The sequence below is a fragment of the Cottoperca gobio genome, chromosome 14 (assembly GCF_900634415.1).
Source record: "Cottoperca gobio chromosome 14, fCotGob3.1, whole genome shotgun sequence".
NCBI classification, from domain to species: domain Eukaryota; kingdom Metazoa; phylum Chordata; class Actinopteri; order Perciformes; family Bovichtidae; genus Cottoperca; species Cottoperca gobio.
Genome location: NC_041368.1, coordinates 19,362,374 through 19,382,382, shown reverse-complemented (window position 1 = coordinate 19,382,382; position 20,009 = coordinate 19,362,374). Strand labels below are relative to the sequence as shown.

General features: G+C 39.0%; 1 protein-coding gene across 2 annotated transcripts; it reads right to left on the bottom strand.

Moving 5' to 3' along the window:
* Nucleotides 1–426: 426 nt before the first annotated feature.
* Nucleotides 427–9,028, bottom strand: vdac1 (voltage-dependent anion channel 1). 2 transcript variants are annotated; one of them, XM_029448445.1, is made up of 9 exons: nucleotides 8,940–9,028; nucleotides 6,610–6,679; nucleotides 5,049–5,098; nucleotides 4,448–4,600; nucleotides 4,154–4,206; nucleotides 3,319–3,546; nucleotides 2,230–2,380; nucleotides 1,770–1,827; nucleotides 427–1,519 (listed from the first exon to the last, which is right to left on the bottom strand). In XM_029448445.1, the coding sequence occupies exons 2-9, from the start codon at nucleotides 6,677–6,679 to the stop codon at nucleotides 1,428–1,430; spliced, it is 855 nt and encodes a 284-aa protein (XP_029304305.1). In that variant the 5' UTR covers nucleotides 8,940–9,028; the 3' UTR covers nucleotides 427–1,427. The 2 variants fall into 2 exon arrangements, with proteins under 2 accessions (XP_029304305.1, XP_029304306.1); XM_029448446.1 differs by lacking the exon at nucleotides 8,940–9,028 and adding an exon at nucleotides 8,816–8,927.
* Between the last annotated feature and the right edge of the window lie 10,981 nt (nucleotides 9,029–20,009).

The following is a 20,009-nucleotide window of genomic DNA, read 5'->3' as shown; positions in this document are numbered from 1 at the left end:
AACATCTTTAAAGATCTGTGTACGTTTTCCTCGCATCCAATCGACTAATCGTTTCAATTATCAAGCAAAAATGTTAATATTTGCTGGTTTTATTTTTAATGCTATTATAAATAATTGGGTTTTTAAACCGTTTTGTTTTGTTTTTTTTGCTTTCAAAATGTTCAGATATTTTATAAACAATAGATTTTTAGACAAGATGGAATATTTATCAATTGAATTCAAAATTAAATTTATGATCCCAGTGAAAATCGACAGTCATCGTGTAATATCTGGCTTTAAAAACGTTTTTTAAATTATCCTCAGCCTTCACACATGGCCAGCTAATTTGCAACATCACATAATTTGAAATAAACATTGAAATGAATCATCACAACATGCAGGTCATTACTGTATGTGATACAACGCAGAATAACAAATACAATCACAAACTGATTCAAGATGTTCTTTATTAATTCAGGGAACGACAATACTGTCAAATACACTAAGCATGATTCCCATAACCAGTTGTGGAAGACTACAATTTCCTTTCCACACTATTCATTACTTTCACCCTCCCTCAGAGAAGTACTGTAACTCTTATCCAGAGAAGTGTAACGGTGTGGATGATAGGTTTCCCTCCTTCGGTCCAACAGGAAGAAATAACAGGTCTTTGCCTTCTTAAGACTCCACAGATGGATTAAACTATGCAAGACCGTCAATAAAATAATATAATATTTTACTATATGTAACAAAAGACATGTTTCACACCAAATGCACAGACACAAAAAACAAGTGAGACAAAAACACAGAATGTCCACATTGGAGTTTAGCGTCCTCTTAGAGCTAATCACAGCTGCTTACATCAGGGACAACTAAACCATCCCATTGTATACTATATCAAGACAGACATTAGAGCTCGCCAGTGCAGAAGGGTGGAAATTAAACAGTTATTTCACCACTACAACTTTTGAGCACGGAGTGCTTAATAGTGCTATGCAACAGCACCATCTGGTGGTTGTAACTACTCAACTGTACGCTTACTGTGCTTTCCATTTGATCTGCATTGGAGAGCAGAGAGGGACACAAATTAAAGCATTGCGTTTGAATGTAGTGATGGTCCACTTGACTGTACTCAACCCTATTTTTCCCTTGCAAACTACACAGTTCCCGATAAAACTTTCTGTTTAATGGTTGTAGTTTTGATCTGAACTCAGCTCTTTATTTCCAAAATATAATGTTCCCTTTAAGTGGTCCTTTAAAAGTGGTAGATCGTTGCAAGAAGGATTTGACGTTTAATGCTATGTTGCCTCCAGCTGTAGCTTGTCTCGGGACACAGGGGTTTTTGTGAGGGCTAGCTAATCAATAAAAGGATTTGGAATTTTTTATTTTTTTTTGGTGGGGAACGCTGTGTGTGCTGGGAGGACTGGAAGGTCGTCTGCATCATCCTCTTACGCCTGGAACTCGAGGCCGAGACCAAGCTTGTGGCCACCAGCGTTGATGTTCTTGCCATCAAGGAGAGCAGAGAGTGTCAGCTTGATGCCTGCAGAAACAAACACCAGGATAAGCCATGGACAGAAAAGGCAGTATATGTAAGTGTGTACATGTATATTGTTTGTTGCTACTTATTCCTCCAAACAGTCTGAAACTGTATTTTGATTAGTATTTCTGCTTCATAGTGTTTGCTTAATTGAGTAAATGTTTAAAAAAAATTGTGGTCTTTGTAAAAAATAGTCCGTTTTTTGGGCCCATTTAAGCACTTGGCACCAAAATGATATACAAAATGCACTCACCTGGCTTCAGAGTCTGAGTGTAGCCCAGGCCCACAAGGCTGGAGTTGTTTACCTTGGCCTGTGTGAGAAAAAATAGATGAAAATGAAAAAAGGATGCTGAATAACTCACGGAAGAAACAAAATACACACTCCTCCTATTGGCCATTTTGTCTTGGATGAGGCTTCTCTCAGACCCAAATAAACTTGACACGCTCTCATGGACTTGCATTCATCTTTCCAAGTTGGTCAGCTATGCAGAACTCGCAGCAAAGATTGTGACCCAGATTTGAATGGAGCATTATGACTGTTCGTTGTTCATGTCATCGAGACTCCGAATCTTCTGTAGTCAAGGCCAATTTAATAATCTGACCCTGCACTATTACTTTCCTTGTGAATTCCTTTATAAAAAGGGACATTGCCATCGTAGCACACGTGACTATAGCACTACTACAACTACTACTTCAGGTTACACACTACTCACAGAGAAGGATGCATCAGGGTCAATCTGATACTTAGCAGCGATGCCAAAGCGGGTGTTGCTGTTTCCAGCAGTCCAGGCCAGGTTGACGGCTGTCTCCAGCTGGTCATTCACCTTCTGGTAGATGGAACCACCAAACTCAGTGCCATCATTTCTGAGGAGGAGTAGCAGATTGGAATATATGAAAATGTTGCCGCAACGCAAATAATGTTTCCCTAAAGGTGATATTTAGCATTTAAAAAAAAGGGATAAATTATGTTTTTTTTGGTTAAAAGAGCTCGTCAGGTGGGTGCACCGTCTCTGATGTAAAGCCTACGTTATACTTTGTCTGACCTCACATAATCACTTCAGCTGTAGACTGAAACAGACGGGCTTGGCCAGGGACACAGCAGGAAACAAGACTAACACTGTGCCACCGCCCTCTTTTCACACTCTCAGACACGACCTCACTGCCTTTTCACTGAAGCCCTTTATGCAAGCCAACCACTCACTCTGCCTCACATGCAATATAGGAAATCCCATCACCTGGGTGTAAAAATAACCAGGGTGCCCGACAGTGAGCCAAATGGGCGATGAGTTAGTCAGCCTGACAAGGGCAAGAAAACTATTTGAAGGCGTCGGTCCTGTCACAGTCAGTCGTTTCACTTATAGCTACAACTTTAAACCTCGACTTATGTTCAAGTACCACAGGACAGAAACACTAAACTAATCAGAATGTATGGTTTTATGCATAGTTGGCTTAGTATCACACTTAAAAAACATGCATGCACAAGGGATTCAGGTTGTGTCTATGTGCTTATTCAGACATTTCGTTGGTGATTTTACAAGTTGTTTTGTTTTTTTACCCGCTCAGCTTTAGTGTCAAGCATCAGGGCAGCATCTACGGCTGTACCCGATGTAATTGTTTTTACATTTGGAGGTTTTCCAATGACGCTTCATGTCTGTCGTCACATTTTATGACATCAAGCTACAAAATTAAATAAATGTCCTCGAACAAAATCCTTAAATTTGAATAAACTAGTCAACCCTGTTATCCCTTTATTAATAAATGCTAGCATATTAATGACCATCTGCTGCTTCATGTAGTCTTACACATTCGTATGGAGCTGGAACTCGTCCGTCTTGAATCCAACCGCAAAGTTGCTCTGGGTGATTCTGTTCCTGCCAGCCTCGAAGGTCATCTGGTAGCCGGCCAGCCAGCCCTCGTAGCCCACTACTGCTGCGCCGTGGATGGCTGTACCATTGATGTCGTAGTTAACGTCACAGCCAAGGTTGATGTGGTCGCACTTGTAGCCCGTCTTGACCTTGCCGCTTTTCTTGCTGGAAAGAATGTCAGGGAGAGAGAGAACAGGTTGTTCATGTAAACACATTGTTCTTAGCAATGTGCCCTTTATTCATTTACCAACATTTAAGAGCAGGGTTCTTTGATGACTTCACTGTCGCAGTGACCTCAGCCTGACACGTCGGCTAACTTAGCGTGTAAGCTAGTTTGCAGTTGTGTGTGATGATTTGAACAGACCTGTTATGTTTCTGGATGTTAGCTAAATATTGTTTTGGTTCATTCATAGGGTACTTATTCAGCAGTTGAAATGCAATATTGTTTTGTTTTTTTAATGGCCCAGTATCTTCCATGTTTGCTTGGTAAAATACATTTTTCATTGTGCTAGCTAAAGAGTAAACGTTGTATTCAGCCACTGGCGGCAGACATCCACCTGCTCACATTGGCAAAGAGCAAAAAGTGACCCAGGAAAGGTCAAATTAGGCCATTTGACAATTACAAACAAAACTATAAGATAAGCCGCTGACTATTAAGTAAAAGGTCCTCAGTGTACGACTGATGTTCTATTTTGCAATGAAGTCTACCTATTCACTGTATTCACTGATCTCTTGATTTACATGTTCATGGTTCCCATTGAGCTGTTCTTACCCGGTGTTTGGTGAGAAGGAGGAATCAAACGTCAGCTTCAGCCCTTTAGCCAACTGTGGAATAAGGAAGCAAGATATGGCAACAAAAAGAAGAACAACACTTTAGCATGAATTGCTCATTAGATGAAACTACAATCCAATTTACAGCAAGGCAAATAGCACCCTTGAATTGAGTAATGGACCCGAGTGAATACAAAAATAAAGATACTGTATGTTACTGCCAATAGCAAACCAAATCAAAAACATTTAATACATATTTTTAGATGGTCTTGATCCCCACACCCCCATCACCAACCTGGTCTTCAAGGGTGATCTCGGTCCCCAGGGTGTTGTCGGTGTTCCACTTCTCTGTGAAGGTCAAGCCGTGCTCCGCCCACTTGTACTTGGTCTCCAGGGATCCAGCGACCTTGCTGGTCTCAGTGTTGGCAGAGCCTGTGCTGGTGAACTCCTGCAGATGATAGTATTGGTGTCAGGGTCATACAGACAGGTATATTAACTTTTTTAAATCATTTTAATTAGGCTTACAATGGGTTTAAGACAGTGGTGTGGTGCTGTAAAACTTCCAGCAACACTGTCTGCATTCAACATCGTGGAACAGACACTTGATCCCAAATCCAGAGGGTTTCCAAGGTCAAGAAATCAATTTGAACTAAAAGTTAAGTTAATTATACACAGTGTGTTGGATTGTTTTGACACAGCATCTTCCCATTTACAAAATAATAATCATCAGTCAGGTAGCCGAGGCCAAGGTGTCCTGGCAACATTTAGGAGATCAGATAACCTGCCACTTATCAGCCTCTTAAGGTATGATAGGACGTATGATAGGACGTATGATAGGACGGCTGCAGTCTGTAGTGGCAGCTCTGGTAATCTGACAATGACTGGTCACGACTTACCAGTCCATTGTCAGACTTTGTTTTCAAGTCCAGCTTGATGACCCCAAAGCCTGAAACAGACAACATTGAATTAAAGATCAAAATGATGTTGGGATGAGAACACATATACGCCATCCAATAATAACCACTCTGAAACCTGTTATTATAGTTGTTGTAAGTGAAGCAGGCTTTAAAAAAACACCAAAGAGCCTTCGAAACAAGAACCACTTTGATGCCGATACTACGAGTCCTAACATCTTCACATCTGTCCACATGCGACACATTAACGCACGTCGTTGAGACTATATCTCTGTACAATGCATATTATTTTTTATACTTGAACCTTTGAACATTTCTGTGCTAAAGTGTCATTTCTAAAAACTGCACAGCTCTTCCACTTTTCATTTAGATATATTGTACATATTTGTATAGTATTTATTTCTTCTATTCTATATTTATTCTTGTACATATTTTAATCTTTTTTCTTTCCCCCCCCTTCACATTTTTTGTATATTTTTATTTTATTCTATAGTTGTGTTTGGAAATACTTGCTTTTACTTATTTGTATTGATCTTAATGTGTTTATGCTCCAAAGCAAATTGCTTGTACGTGAAAACCTACTTATTAAAACACATTTAAAGAATCCCTTTAGATATTTCAAAGCACATTGAATCAAGTCATAGATATTGATTAGTGTCTGTGAAATAGCAATTTATCAGCCTCCAGAGTGCATTTAAAGTTATTTATATGCAACGGATTGAAAGAGTGTATTGATTTGAACTAGATGCTGTGAGAACATTAATGCTGTCAGTTATGAATAACAGCTAGAAGGCTGGTTAAACAGATGCTGGCTCAAGCCTAAAGCCCCCTTCATGGCTCTAAATGATTCACCAAACCACACTTCACATGACCCAGAGAATATCCACGTCCATGTACTTTCTTTCCTGGTACGATTCTTTACTTCCCCCTGACTAAACATTCTACTAATGCAGCCGTCATTGTCCATCCTCAGGCAAAGCTGTAGTAGTTTCTACCCTCTGAAATGGTCACCAGCTTCACAACTACTCTCAGTTTTGAGGCTTTTCTGTGAATGTGATGAATCATCCTTCATGGTACATATGAATCAGTCTGCAACAACCGGGAACTCCCTAGATTTTAAGAGGACATCTTTCAGTAACCATTGGATCGCAGCTGTGTGTATATACACAAAACACACACCACTTTTACTGCACGTTGTGCAAGTTCTGCAACATTATACGGTGGCTGGATTTGTACAATGCTTAAGAGGAAGTGTTGCATTTAATCTTGCAAGAAATCCCCTTGATTACTTCACAGCACAATAGAGTTAGAAGATCTTGTTCTTCTGGTGTATTGAGTGACAAAATACATATTTATTCTAATGGCAGAGAGAATAAAAATGATGATAGTATAAAGAATGATGAAGAAATTCTACCACAGCTACCCGCTTCAATGAAGAGAAAAACTGCATTAGCACTTACTTGTTGTCAAACCTTTTTTTCTCTATACATCGTACTGCAGTAAATGTTAAATATGCGACTATGGTTGGCTGCTTAGTGCTTACCGTATCCCTTGGTGAAAACATCCCTGGCAGACTTTCCAAGGTCAATGTAAGTTGGAGGTACAGCCATCATCTGCAAAGACAAAGAGGATCAAGGCTTTGACTAAAGAACAAGGCAGAAAACAATTAAATACTACATTCTCTCTGAAAAAACGACATCTCATGCATGCATGTTTATCCTCCCTCTGTGTTACAGCTTTAGGGCAGCCAGAGCCCAAAGTCACACAGCAGAGGGAAGGACACAGGACAGATGAGATGTGAAGTGCTGCTGAAAGAGGAAGGCAGGAGCAACTGGAGGTCACTGGTGGATATGAACAGGTACAAATGTCATGAAGTTAGCTCACACACTCAATCATCAATTCCTTCCTCCATGTCCATTATTTTTCCCACTACTTAAACAATCTAGGGAAAGAAAGGTTCATTTTGACACTGAAGTCAATTTCCTTAATCAAATTTGAGTATTCAAAGTGGGAGAAAACAAGTTTAGAAAGGACAATGGAGGCCACAAACTGAAGCACAAAGCTGACTGTTTGCTAACCCTCCGGATTGACTGCGCTCATGTGCAGTATGTGTGAAACTCTTTGTCCTTTTTCCTAAACAGCCTGTTGTACAAGGCAAGTCTATTTCATCATGATGTATTATGGGTAGATGTAGGTTCCATTTTCTAATAGCACAAACTGTTATCAAGGTGAAGTTGTTACACAGGCATATTGATAACATTTATGTACATAAGGATTGAATACCTCAAAGAGTCACCCTACTGCCAATCACCAAAATAAAATCAGCCCTCACTTCTTTCCTTCAAGCCTGTTCAATCCAGTTTGATGGCAGTCACACTTTTTCTCAACAACCCCACCCTTGTGCTCAAGTTGTAATATGACGAACACATTAAAGGCATATTTGGGCACCGGTTTATTGCAGCAGTCCACAAGATCGCCATTGCGATGTTAACTTGCGCGATAAACACATTGCAAATCACTACAATATTGCACTTAGGGATTTTATGTTTTGGAGTCAGTTGAAAGAGAGAATCACCTGAAAATCTGCACTTTCAAATGTAACTGTCATTATTTTCCTTTTGTGTAAAGTTCAATGTGCTTGTTTTTTTAATTTCACCCAGAAATGTGTTATATTTTGACAAAACACAAGCAGCAGAAAGGCAGAACTGACTACACTTTAAGTAATACATTGTTATGACATTCAACAAATCGCATATTTCCCTGATATAAACATGCAGCCCAACCCCATACATTTCTCTCAACCACAATAAAATGTCGACCTCCTAAATAGCTGCAAAATCAGCTCTGACACAACAAGTGTCTGTCTATCCCCAGGCATGTCCAACTCTGGCCCTCCTGAATCATTCAGGATGCCCCCCTGGACAGCCCTCTCAGCACAGTCACTAGTAATTGTGCTAATATAGAAGCACTTGGACAGGACGTGGACTAATGTCAAGCATCTGCAGTGGCTGTTAACACTACACAAATGGCAACGCTGTGCCAACTCACCTCAGTGCGCCTGAGTAGTTTTATGGCTTTCACACATGGCTACAGGCTAAGGCCTTAGAGGACAACCCTGTATATGTGATAGCCTGCAAAGTCTGGTCACTGAGGTGAACTTGGGTGAAGCTTAATGACTTTGGGTTGAAGAAGGCTATATTTTCATACAACAGTCACACCAAATAACTTTTATAAAGAGGGCATCCCAGCATTATGAAGACCACTCATGAAAGGATGAAGTAACACTTGACCTAGCTACTCAGTTAAAGGATGCATCACTGCCCTTCAGCACTACTTTAGTTGAAGTCTCATTCAGGGGAATTCAGCTGTAAGACAGACCTACAATTGATATAAAAAGTCTCTCTCCAGAGTGAATACAGTAGTGGTCACTTGACTCAGACAAAGAGGTCATGAAGCCAGTGAAGGCAGCATCTCCCTGCCCTCGCCTGCTAACAGATTAGCATTAGCTAGCTATCAAGGTGGACAGCGGGCAAGTGTCTCCACATTATGGCAGGTTGATAGGAAAATAAACAGTAACACGTCAAGAAGGGAAACCCGTAAGCTAGCTAAGCTTATTTAATTATAGCGGCCTGGATAACTGTTGAGCAGTGGCTCCTGCACTGTCAAATGACCGCACATTAGCCAACAAGCTAACAGCAGTTGGAAAGCAGCAGGCCTAGCATCTCTGCTGCACACCCGACTGCACCCACCTCCGGTAAGTCAATGGATGAGACGGATTGTGATGGAGGTCACAATCCACCGGCCGATAGCAGTGACAGTGCAGTGAAGTAAACGTCAGCTGTGTTGCATTTCAATATTGGATACATAACGTACCTCTGCGTGTTCCTGTCCTGGCCGAGAAGGGGCTTGTCAACTGCACAAAGGGAGGTGGTCTGGAGTCACGTACGTTACAAGTCACGCAAGCAGCAGAGGCCTCTTGTCATCGTCAAAGATACAACATTCAATCAAATAGCAAGATGGTTCACACCCGATTTCAGCATTCAGGCCTGAGTGGTATCGGCGGGGAAAAGGTACGAGGGTTTCCCACTATTTACACACAAGCCTCGTAATTTCTTGTTTGACATTGAATTAGTGGTGTAATCCTGTAGTTACTAGGCCTTGCATAATATTATTTCTCATACAAAAATATATAATCAGTTTATAAAATATGATTTATAAAAGGTAGCCTCAGTAAAAATCACCTCCAACTCGACCAAATTAAACTTTAACTGCTAACATGTTAATGCATAACAATAATAATAATAATCAAGTAAATAGCAACAATAATAAAAACAGGTACTATTTTTCTCCCCTTCATCCTCTGCCATAAGTTATTAGAACCGAAAACGGAAATAGCAAACGTGAACTATCTTGCATAGCGTCCTTCTCTGGTGTCGGCTGTTTCCCTTGACGCATGCGCAGTTTAGTCCTACTCCGGGCAGCACGCAACTCCTCCCGCAGCATCCCTGAAAGGAGGTCGCGTTAACAGCTGACTTGAAGTCAGTTTTCTGCACCTCACCACATCGTGCAGTTTATACAAACTGACCCGGGACAGCTTAGGAAATATATCAGCAGCTGTAATGTTACATAACATCTGTGCAGAACAGGAGGACTGGATGGACTCACAGTTGACCTCTGCTGTTACATGATGAAAGTCATTTTCAACCTGTGTACTACAAAGCTTTTCCAACTATTTTTACTCACTTCATAATAAACTGTTACGTGATTTCAAAATGTAGGCCTACATTTATTCAAGCATTGTACTTAAATTCAGTTTTGAGGCATTTTAATCAAGTTTTTGTATGTTATGCTACATTTCAGAGGCAAATAATTTACATTTCACTCCACTAAACGTACTTGACTCGTATAGTTAGCCTGGTTACTTTTCATTTTACATGAATATTATAATTGGTTTTCTGTTTAAAAAAAATATATAATGCTATTTCCCATATTGAACTACCCACAAATAGTTTTACCTTCACTGGCTACAACATGGAAATGCTGCTGACATATTAACAGCAATAATAATACAATATTTGTATTTGAAGGGGTCGTTCTGCTGTATACAGATGATACTTAAAGTACACTTTGTACACTCTAATTTATATGTATGTATCATATATAATATTAATGTTACAACTGCATCAATGCAAAATATTTACCCTGATATGTTAGAAAATGTATATTAAATGTTATGTTTTTTTAAAAGAATAATCTGAATGTAAACATCTTTGTCACAATGATGGTTGTGGATAAAGATTTGTTAAAACACCTGAAGTAAGAAATCATCATGAGGTGAACTAAAACAGATCACAATATTTCTATGTTTTATTTGATTAAGGATACCCTGTTATTTTAAAATACTCCTGTCAGGATCTTTAAAAAAACTCAGATTTTAAAGGCATGTGAGTCGTATCACAAGTCAAATTGTGGGAAAGGAAACTTTGTCTTGCCTTACACTCCTGGTTGTGAATGCAGAGCTGGGTTTCGCAGTTTTGTTTAATTTTGTGTGCATGGTTTCGCAGAAACGCAGCAGTGTGGTTGAGTTAAGAGAATGTTGGCAGAACCTTAAGGCACTTCCTCTGCAACGAGTACAGCTGGCAGCAAAAAGCAAACTCTTAGAAACCTCCAACTTCTTTCCTACCTCTTTCACACATACATTTTTAATGTCTGTCGTTGCTTCTAATCTAATTTGATAAATGCTCACCTCTGATATTTCTCTTTTTTTGGGTAAATTACACTAGTAAGGACTGTAGATATGTATCATATACTATGATCAAAATACCTCAATTAATGAAAAGTTAAAACTATGCAAAAGAAATTAAATAAAAACGTCCCCTGCCTGATATAAGAGAGGTCGTTGAAAAAATTAAAGCAAGTTAAGGACTTTCATCAGCAGATCAGGAAATTACAATCAGCCACCAAAGTAACACTTTATGAGTGCGTCTGTCAACAGTTTGACTGTAAAAACATTCTTTCTACCTTCTGAAATAAGGAAATAAAGATGGGATCTTGCAGCGACTGAGATCCTGTATTTTAACAGTAAAAAAACATAACTGTGATAGAGTTACAGGGTTAACTAAGAGAGAGGTTGTGCTCAGTTTTAGCCAGTAGATGTCAGTGTCTGTAACAATGTGAATAAACTCACGAGTGTCAGTTAGTTTGATGTTTCGGAGAAATGAAATGTGGCTCAACAGCAGACGAAGAATCACATTTTCAATAAATCTGTTATCCACAGTGACATTTATGAACTATTTCACCAACATTTTAAATGTAATTACTTAAATGTTCTTTTTATTTTTATTGATTTGTGGGCGGGCTAAGATTAATTTGCCAACCTTTTAAATAATATAATTAAAAACCGCATTTTGACCCTTTCCCATGAAAACCATGTTTCCCCTCATGTATTTCATGAGCTACAAAAAAAGTGTAAAGCATTTACAGATACTCTAATGGGGTTTGTTAATAGTTTATTAAACTCCACAACTACACATAATGGAAAACTGAATCAAATGACCAAATATGGAGATATACATGGTTTTCACGAGACTAAATATGTTTAAAATTCATACATTAAGGCTAATAATCTCACTTTTAATTGTATTTTTTGAACTGAAGTTGTACATAACACATTGTTTCCCTCCCATATAACTCACAATTAACAAACATGTTCAGTAAAAGGGTTTTTCTCCCACACACATGAACACAAACTGAACACTAAGTTGTTTTGTGAAGTGTTATATTTCATCAGTTTTTGCTGCACTCAAGTGTTTCCAATTTAACGAGTTGAAGACGCAACTGCAAGCAAAATATTCTGCTCAGAAACATTTGCCTGCATTTACTTGATTCTTTATGGAAAAGGATTAACATGCAAAACATAGGCCTATACTTTATAAGATTAAAGTCAAAGCCAAACATATTTTTTCTCTTGCCAGAAGGACTTTATATTGAACATATTTGTTTTTAAGTACATTGAATATTAAATACGGATTAGTGTATTTCTCCTGTCAAAAAACTATTGACTTTTTTACACTTTTAACTGTGACAAGCTGCAGCAGATCTGCTTCTTAAAAGCTTTAAAAACTTCAAGTGTTACTTCTTCAAACAGTGCCAGCTGGCTTTGTTACAAATGTTTTAGTTGGACGGCACTTTTGTCACATTTTGATGCAATATTGGAATTTAATGTTGTCAAGATATACTGACGGCAGCTATGATGGTAAACAGTAATTAATAACAAATAATTAAAGTAATATTGTAAACAGCATGGCTCGTAAATAAAAGGGTCTGTCTCATGACGGATGAGAAGAGATGACCAACATCCGCAGCTTGTTGTCATTAAACAAACATATTTAACTTATTTCCTGATGTGTATTTAGAAGTTTCCATCTCTGTTTTATGTCCTTGCTTCCCTGAATCTCAAGTAACATTTAATCAACAACTAGTAACATGTTTGTCGCCTGTCGGTCGCCTTCAGAGGCAAGCCAAAATTCATTTCTAGATTATCCTCGAGTCATATCTGGATGCTCTGCTTTCATCCCCCAAGCTTCAAAGCCGACGCTACGCTCACTTCAAACAGCCGTCACTGAGTGCCAATCAAATCCGGCTCCAGAAGACAACAAATGTTAATCAACCCGGGCCAAGCATCACCAAAGTAAATAAAATAAAGTGTAAACAGATGCCATAATTTGCAACATATGGATAAATAAGGCAGTATGTCATCTTCTTTTTCTTTTTTTAATCCAGTGGTTCACACAGGGTCCAAACTCCTCTCCCACTTCCCTCCATCCATCCATCCCAAAGCCTCTCTTATGAGTCAGTGACTTCACTGCGTGCTGCTGCTTTTTCCAGCGTCTGGTTAATACGGGGATATAAATCACTTCACGCGTGTTCCCGTGTTCAAACAGTCTGAAACCAGTAACCTTTTTACCTTCGTCTCCGAGGGATCAAATGCAACATTCAGCATGCTTAAAAGGTTTTTGTAAAAGGTTTAATGGTTGGAAGTTTCCACTTTCTGCCATCAAATTGGACGGTGAAAGGGATGACTATTCCAAATGGATAAATAAAATCATTCAGTCATTGGGTACAGTCCAAAAGTATCAAAAAAAAAAGAAAACGCCTTAACATAATTGCTGAAAATGTTAAATACAATATAAACAAAGGATTAGATTTGGAATAGCACGTGAACATTTCTGTTGTCCACAGTTTATTGTGTTCAGTCAGTTACCTGTAGCTGATCACAATGTGCTGATCCCGCTCTAACCCTAACCACATCTTGTCCTGTGACCAACCCAGTGATGTAATGTCTGGAGAAACAGAAACAATGTGTTTCACTGAACAATAAAGATCTGTTTCTTCCTCTTCACATTGTTGAGAGTGGTATCAGTAAGGCATTGTTCTCCTGTGAAAATGCTTCAAATCCAATATGGTGCTTTAAGTTTGAGGCGTGTATTGAATTCTTTTGAAAACCTCTCAAATGCAATGGAGTCAAGGGCAAAGTCAGGTGGTTGCTTCATTACAGAAGTTCACTTCAAAGTGGAAGTCAAGTTTGAAACAAGCAGTTTGTCGTCGTGGGTTTCAGCTCACGGCGACTTAAAAATGCACGTACAGTATTTGTTTGCCTTGTTTTGTTTTGATCAGCACCAGGAAAAGTGAGAGATGCGTCCTTCCTGTCTGAAGTTTGGTAAATAGATTAGAGGCATGAGAAAATGTCAAGGCTCAACTGTGGTCAGAGAGGAGGGAGAGGGAGAGGGAGAGAGGGAGGGAGAGGGAGAGGGAGAGAGAGAGAGGGAGGGAGAGGGAGAGGGAGAGGGAGAGAGGGAGGTTAGTGATAGGTATATATCTAGCTACTATTCTTATTCTCTCTCTAGCTCTCTCTCTCTCTCCTCTCTCTCTCTCTCTTCTTCTTCCTCTCTCTTTTTCCTTTCTCCTCTCCTTTCTCTATTTCTTTCTCCTTTCTCTCCTCTCTCTCTCTCTCTCTCATCTATCTATCTCTCTCTTCTCCTTTCTCCTTCTTTCCCTCCTCTCTTTTCGTTCTCTCTCTCTCTTTCCCTCTCTCCTCTATCTCTCTCTCCTTTCTCTCTCTTCTCTTTCTCCCTCTCTCTCTCTCTCTCTCTCTCTCTCTCTCTCTGTCTCTCTCTCTCTCTCCCTCTCTCTCTCTCTCTCTCTCTATTCTCCCTTCTTTCCCCTCTTCTCTCTTTTTTTCTTTTCTCTCTATCTCTCTTATTATCTCTCTTTCCTCTCTCTCTCTCTCTATCTCTCCTTTCTCTCTATCTCTTTATCCGCTCCCTCTAGATCTATCCGAAAGTCTCGAGAACTAAATAGAGAGATGAGCGCTCATAGATCTATTTCCCTAAAAGATCTATATCTAGAGAGCTCGAAAGAGATATACTCTCGACTAGCCCTCCTCTCTAGCTTTCCCTTCGCTCTGCTCGCTCTCGCTCTCTCGCTCCTCGCTCTCGCTCTCTCGCTAGAGAGAGAGAGAGAGAGGAGAGAGCGTTTGTATGTAGCAGATGCAACGATCTTTATCTCTCATTCATGACGTCCAAGGAAATGTAGCGTAAGCTGGTTAACAGTCAGTTTCTCAGTATGTGATGATCAGATGTGCTGATAATTGCTGTCATGTCGCTCTCGCAGACACCTGCCACCTTGTTCTGTGGAAACTGAGGTGATGCTGCAGCATTGCCCAACACTGCTCAGTGCATTGATTGCCTTTTAAATGCTACACAGTTGCTCTGTGAAAGCAGTATTACCCAACAGGGATCCAACGCTGGGTAAACCCTAACTGCAACCTTCAGTTTATGAAACAGGTTGCATTTTCTTATAGATCATTATTATTAGGGCTGAGCAATAATTCAATATGATGAAATCATCTATCAAGATACCGTCGATACCGATTTACTGAATTGCCAAAGAATATGCTATATCGAGATTGTTATCGAGATATGAAATGATCTATATTGATTGGGTTAGAAGATTTTGGCCATATCGTCCAGCCTTAGATCAATTTATAGTTAAAATAATCAATTCAATTACAGATTTGGACATTTTGAAAGCACACAGTTTAACACTTCACCAAGATAAAACCATTATAATCTCACTAATATAACATTTCTTTCATTTTCCCTCATTCGAATTGCAACCAAGTGTTGCCTGCACATGTGGCTCTGTTCTAAAACTCAAAGTGGTCTTCCATTATAAACACATATAGTGCTAATTGTGACACTGTCAGAGTTAAACAAACACTGGCACTTTGACTTTGTAGTCACCTTTTTATAGATGGCACCTTTAAAGACAAACCTCCTGTAAGTAATGACAGAGCTCTGCTATGAGAGAGGCTGGGAAAACACCCGTGGTTGTTTAAAGGATAAAAGCGTTCACCACAGACACAATACTCCAAGTTAGTCCAAGTAAAGCTTATATATTTGGCCACATTGATCAGGAAAAGCTTACATTCAGATTCACATCTGCCGTTGATAATCGAAAATATGAAACCACAGGTTTGGCAGAGAGATGGGAGCTGTGGCGCTGGCAGCACTTTTACCACAAACTATCAAACTGCCACGAAGCCTCCTGCTGAACGCCACCTCGCTGCACCCAGCATCAATGTCTGTGCTGAATACAGGACCCTGTAATCAACAAATTCTCCATATTACCCCCCCCCCCCCCCCCCCTCAGGTGCCTCGCCAACATCAAAGGAGGTAAAGGATGGTGTGGTATCTCTGTGTGCCTGCGCCTTCTACTGTATGAAACAGCCCCGAGACACAGGCGGGGAGCAGCCGAGGAAATTTAATTTCATGACTACCACGTTGCTACCTGGCAGGTAGGGCTGTGGTTCATTTTGTTTGTAGTTTTGTAGGCTTCGCCTGCACCGGGTTAAGAGCTGATCCCACCAAACGCCGGGATCAGATATGAAAATCCCCATGTTTTTTTATGATTCTTTACGGAGCAGAAGTGGAAAAAGTACCAAAATGCTCATTTATACTGTTTATACTTCAACGGAAATGTATAACTCTTTGAGTTTATAAAGTGAGATTACTTTTCTCATCTCAGATGAATGAATGAATGAATGAATGATGCCACCATTACAACATTTCTGAAAGCTGTACTCTACTCTGTAATTCATGCCATTCAAAATCTGAAAAATAAAATAAAACTAGTGAAATGTGTTGAAAACAAAAATACTTCCTCCAGCTGTTTATTAATTAGTTTACTAATTGACCACTTGTTGGGCTGCTATGTGTGTTTTTCACTCTTGATACTAAAGTGTCTGTTTAAATGCTATTAAAATATGTGTTTGAAATCCCTCAGCAGTTGATTTGAGTACATCGTGGTAAAGTGAAGGATTTGAAACACACTTTTAATATGAGAATATGAGCAAAGGCCCAGAGAGAGAAGCTGCGCACCATCTCTAAGTAACCTTAGAGTAACCTTGGGGTGCTTTCTGATCCTGACTTGAATTCTACATCAGAAAATTCACCAAAACTTCCTTTTATCTTCTCCAGAGCGCAGCCAGATACTGAAATACTGAGAGCTGTAATTATTTTTAAACTCTAAATAAACTGCAAATGCAGGCGCAGATGTTTCATTGGTCGCTTGTACATTTTAGATTTTAAGGATGTTTTGGACAGCAGGTGACACAGACTATAAACTTCACACTCCCTCCATGGTGCTCAGTAAATTCAACAAACTGTCTTTTAAAACTTTGTATGCCAAATAAAATATCTGATTATAAGCGTTAGGTGCCAACTGCCAATGCATTAATGTTACTGGATTGTATAATTAATCAATCATTTTAATCTGGTTCAATTTACAAACGTAGCTTTACCACAATTGAATAATTATTTCAAATGAGTTTCCACAATTTGAAAATGAGTTACTTGAGGAAATTGACAATTCATGCTGATAAACATTACAGAAAGATTTGTTTTTCCTTTTACATTTTCTCAGTTCTGCTTTTAACTATAACTTACACCTGCTGTTATCAAGCACGCCACGTTCTCTTGGAACTACAAAACAGAAGGGTCCTTGAAATGCATGCTGGGAAGTCTGCTAATCATGTTTCTGTAGAAATGTCATTTATTGAGTTTCTATTTTTGTTCATTTTATATTTATTAGAGTCATAATTCAGAGTCAGAGCAGCTGTTTATAAGTTCTGAACTCAAAATAAAAATATTGGTTTATAATAACTTGAAATGAATCAAACGTATATGCCATACACAACTTCTACTTCAAACCAATTCCATTCACACAACTCAAAAGGTTACAGTTTGTGATACTGAAGTGATAAAAGACATTTTCCACGTGGGGGGAGGGGGGGGTGATCAGCGCTGAGATCTTTCGCTGGTTGTGTAATTCTGTGTGTCGAAACACGCCGGCCTCAGAGTCTTCACAAAGCATCTACTGTAGATATGAAGAGCGCGTTCAAACTGACAGAGATGTGAGGAAAGCAGACAGAACTGTTGTCTGGGCGTAGGACAATGCTGTTTGTTAAGATGCTGACGGTTAAATCTAAATGCCAGGCCCACCTCAAACTAACGTACAGCCACACACACAAGAACAAGCCCATCACACACACACACACACACACACACACACACACACACACACACAGAGGCACAGACACATACAGACACATACAGACAATCACACACATAAAAAAACAAACAGAGTATTGTGTCTCTGTGACTGTGGATGAACTCTACATCTTTCAACACAAGAAAATTCTCCATCAAACAATACACACACACACACACACATTTAGTCAGATATCTGTGCATTGGTCCCTCGCTACATACTGACAGCATGAAATCATAAACCATTCACATGTCCACAAAGGATCACTTGCCACGTGTCCTTGATATCCTTTCGTCTGACATTGTGTTGTTGGGCAGAAAGCCGTCGGACTAAATGAACAAACTGTAAATGACATTGATGATCACGCATTTATTGTGTGATCAACAAAAAGAGACATGAACACATTTGCAAACAAGAATAAGATATCAACATTTTCAGCATCATAATGTAATATAATGTAAAGTCCAAACAATGGAGATATACATATACACACATATATATATATATATATATATATATATATATATATATATATACATATACATATACACATATATATATATATATATATATATATATATATATATATATATATATATATATATATATACATATAACACATATATATATATATATATATATATATATATATATATACATATACATATACACATATATATATATATATATACCTATACATATACACATATATATATATATATATATATATATATATATATACATATACATATATATATATATATATATATATATATATATATATATATATACATATACATATACATATACATATATATGTATTTAGAAAATGTAATTTACTGTTAAAAAAAAGAGTGAAATAAGAATATGTGACTCTAATAGTTCTGATGATTGCCCCAGGGCAAAACAAACCAACTATTCATCTTTCTTTTTTATTTGATTTCCCAGCATAACTTTAATTACATGTTGTGGCCGATGTAATTCCTCCAGTCAAAATCACATCTCCATTCAGTCGGCTCCGTCAGCTGCGATGAACTACGTTATTATCTCTCGGCTCAGAGAGAAAAGAGCAGCTTTGCTTTTCCTTGATCCCACTGACTTTATTTCAGATGATGCAACTTCCAACCTCACTTACTCTTTCCAGACAAATACATTTTGTCAATCACGAATCAGGACAGCGACACACCAAAACCCCAAATAAAGATTCAACGCAAAAATTTTAAAAACCCTCAACAGCTATACATCACCGCGACATTCAAATTAGAGCCGTATCAGCCAAATCTCATCAAAAGCCGAGCGTGGAGAAATGTTTCCGATTGTTTTCTCTGTGTGTGTGTTTATAGCGACCAGGAGACAGAGCCGATGTGGAGATATGTGCGGTGACACATTTGTCGCCATCGCAACGAGGGCCCTATAATCTTCCCAATCAGGAAAACCAGAACAAATTAGGCTGTGCAGCGCTTCCAGTGTGCCATCACTATAAATCATCATCATGACCCCGAACATGTACAAGTACACTCTATAACAACAGGGCCTGGGAGAATAATGTTTGTTCCCAAGATTGTTCCACAAGCATCGGATGATATACTGTGAGAAGAGTCCCCATTCACATCTATTTCTCACACACTTATTGTAACGTTGGAGTGAAAGTATGTCACAACCATAGGTTACAGAATCTGCTGGGTTTGGGTTTGGCTCTCAGCCGTTTTCATTACAGGGTTTGTTGGCTGTGAACAAGCATCAGGGAAGACAGTGTGATTGTTTACTGCCACAGTGATCGAGCAACGGAGCCACGAAAAAACACCAAACAAAAGGCCTGACAACCAAAGTCGCATAAATAATACTGCACTTTTTTTTTTGTCTGTGAAACTTTCTCAGAGCCTGCAGCCATACGAGCGGCTCCGCGAGGAGGAAGTTAGGAGTTTAGCATGTTGTCTAACATGTTCAGCAGGAATATTGTTGTGTATGTTCACTATGTTAGTCTATTGGTCCATTTGCTAATTAGCACTAAACACACACCGACGCTGAGACTGATGGGAAAATCATTATTTTGCAGGTATTTGGTCATAAAAAATTTTTTCACAAAATAAAATGTTGACCTGATGGTAGGGAAAAGGTTAAGGGACCAACAAAGTTATTATTCTGAAGGGATGTGAATGTTTGTACCACATTTCATGGCTATGCATCTGATATCTGTGCAGATATTTCACTCAAAACCACAAATGTTAACCTCAGGGTGGTGCTAGAGGAAATGCCGTGGAATCACCAACATCATTAGGTTTCAGCCTCTGGGGAACATGTATGTCTGTACAAAACATCCCAGACATCCAT

Bases quoted from the DNA above. Each gene is read 5' to 3' on its own strand.
- vdac1 (XM_029448445.1), bottom strand. From the start codon at position 6,679: ATGATGGCTGTACCTCCAACTTACATTGACCTTGGAAAGTCTGCCAGG. The intron at 5,099-6,609 runs GTAAGCACTAAG...TGTCTGTTTCAG, and splicing joins TGTTTTCACCAAGGGATACG to GCTTTGGGGTCATCAAGCTG. The intron at 1,828-2,229 runs GTGAGTAGTGTG...TTTCTCACACAG, and splicing joins ACCCTGATGCATCCTTCTCT to GCCAAGGTAAACAACTCCAG.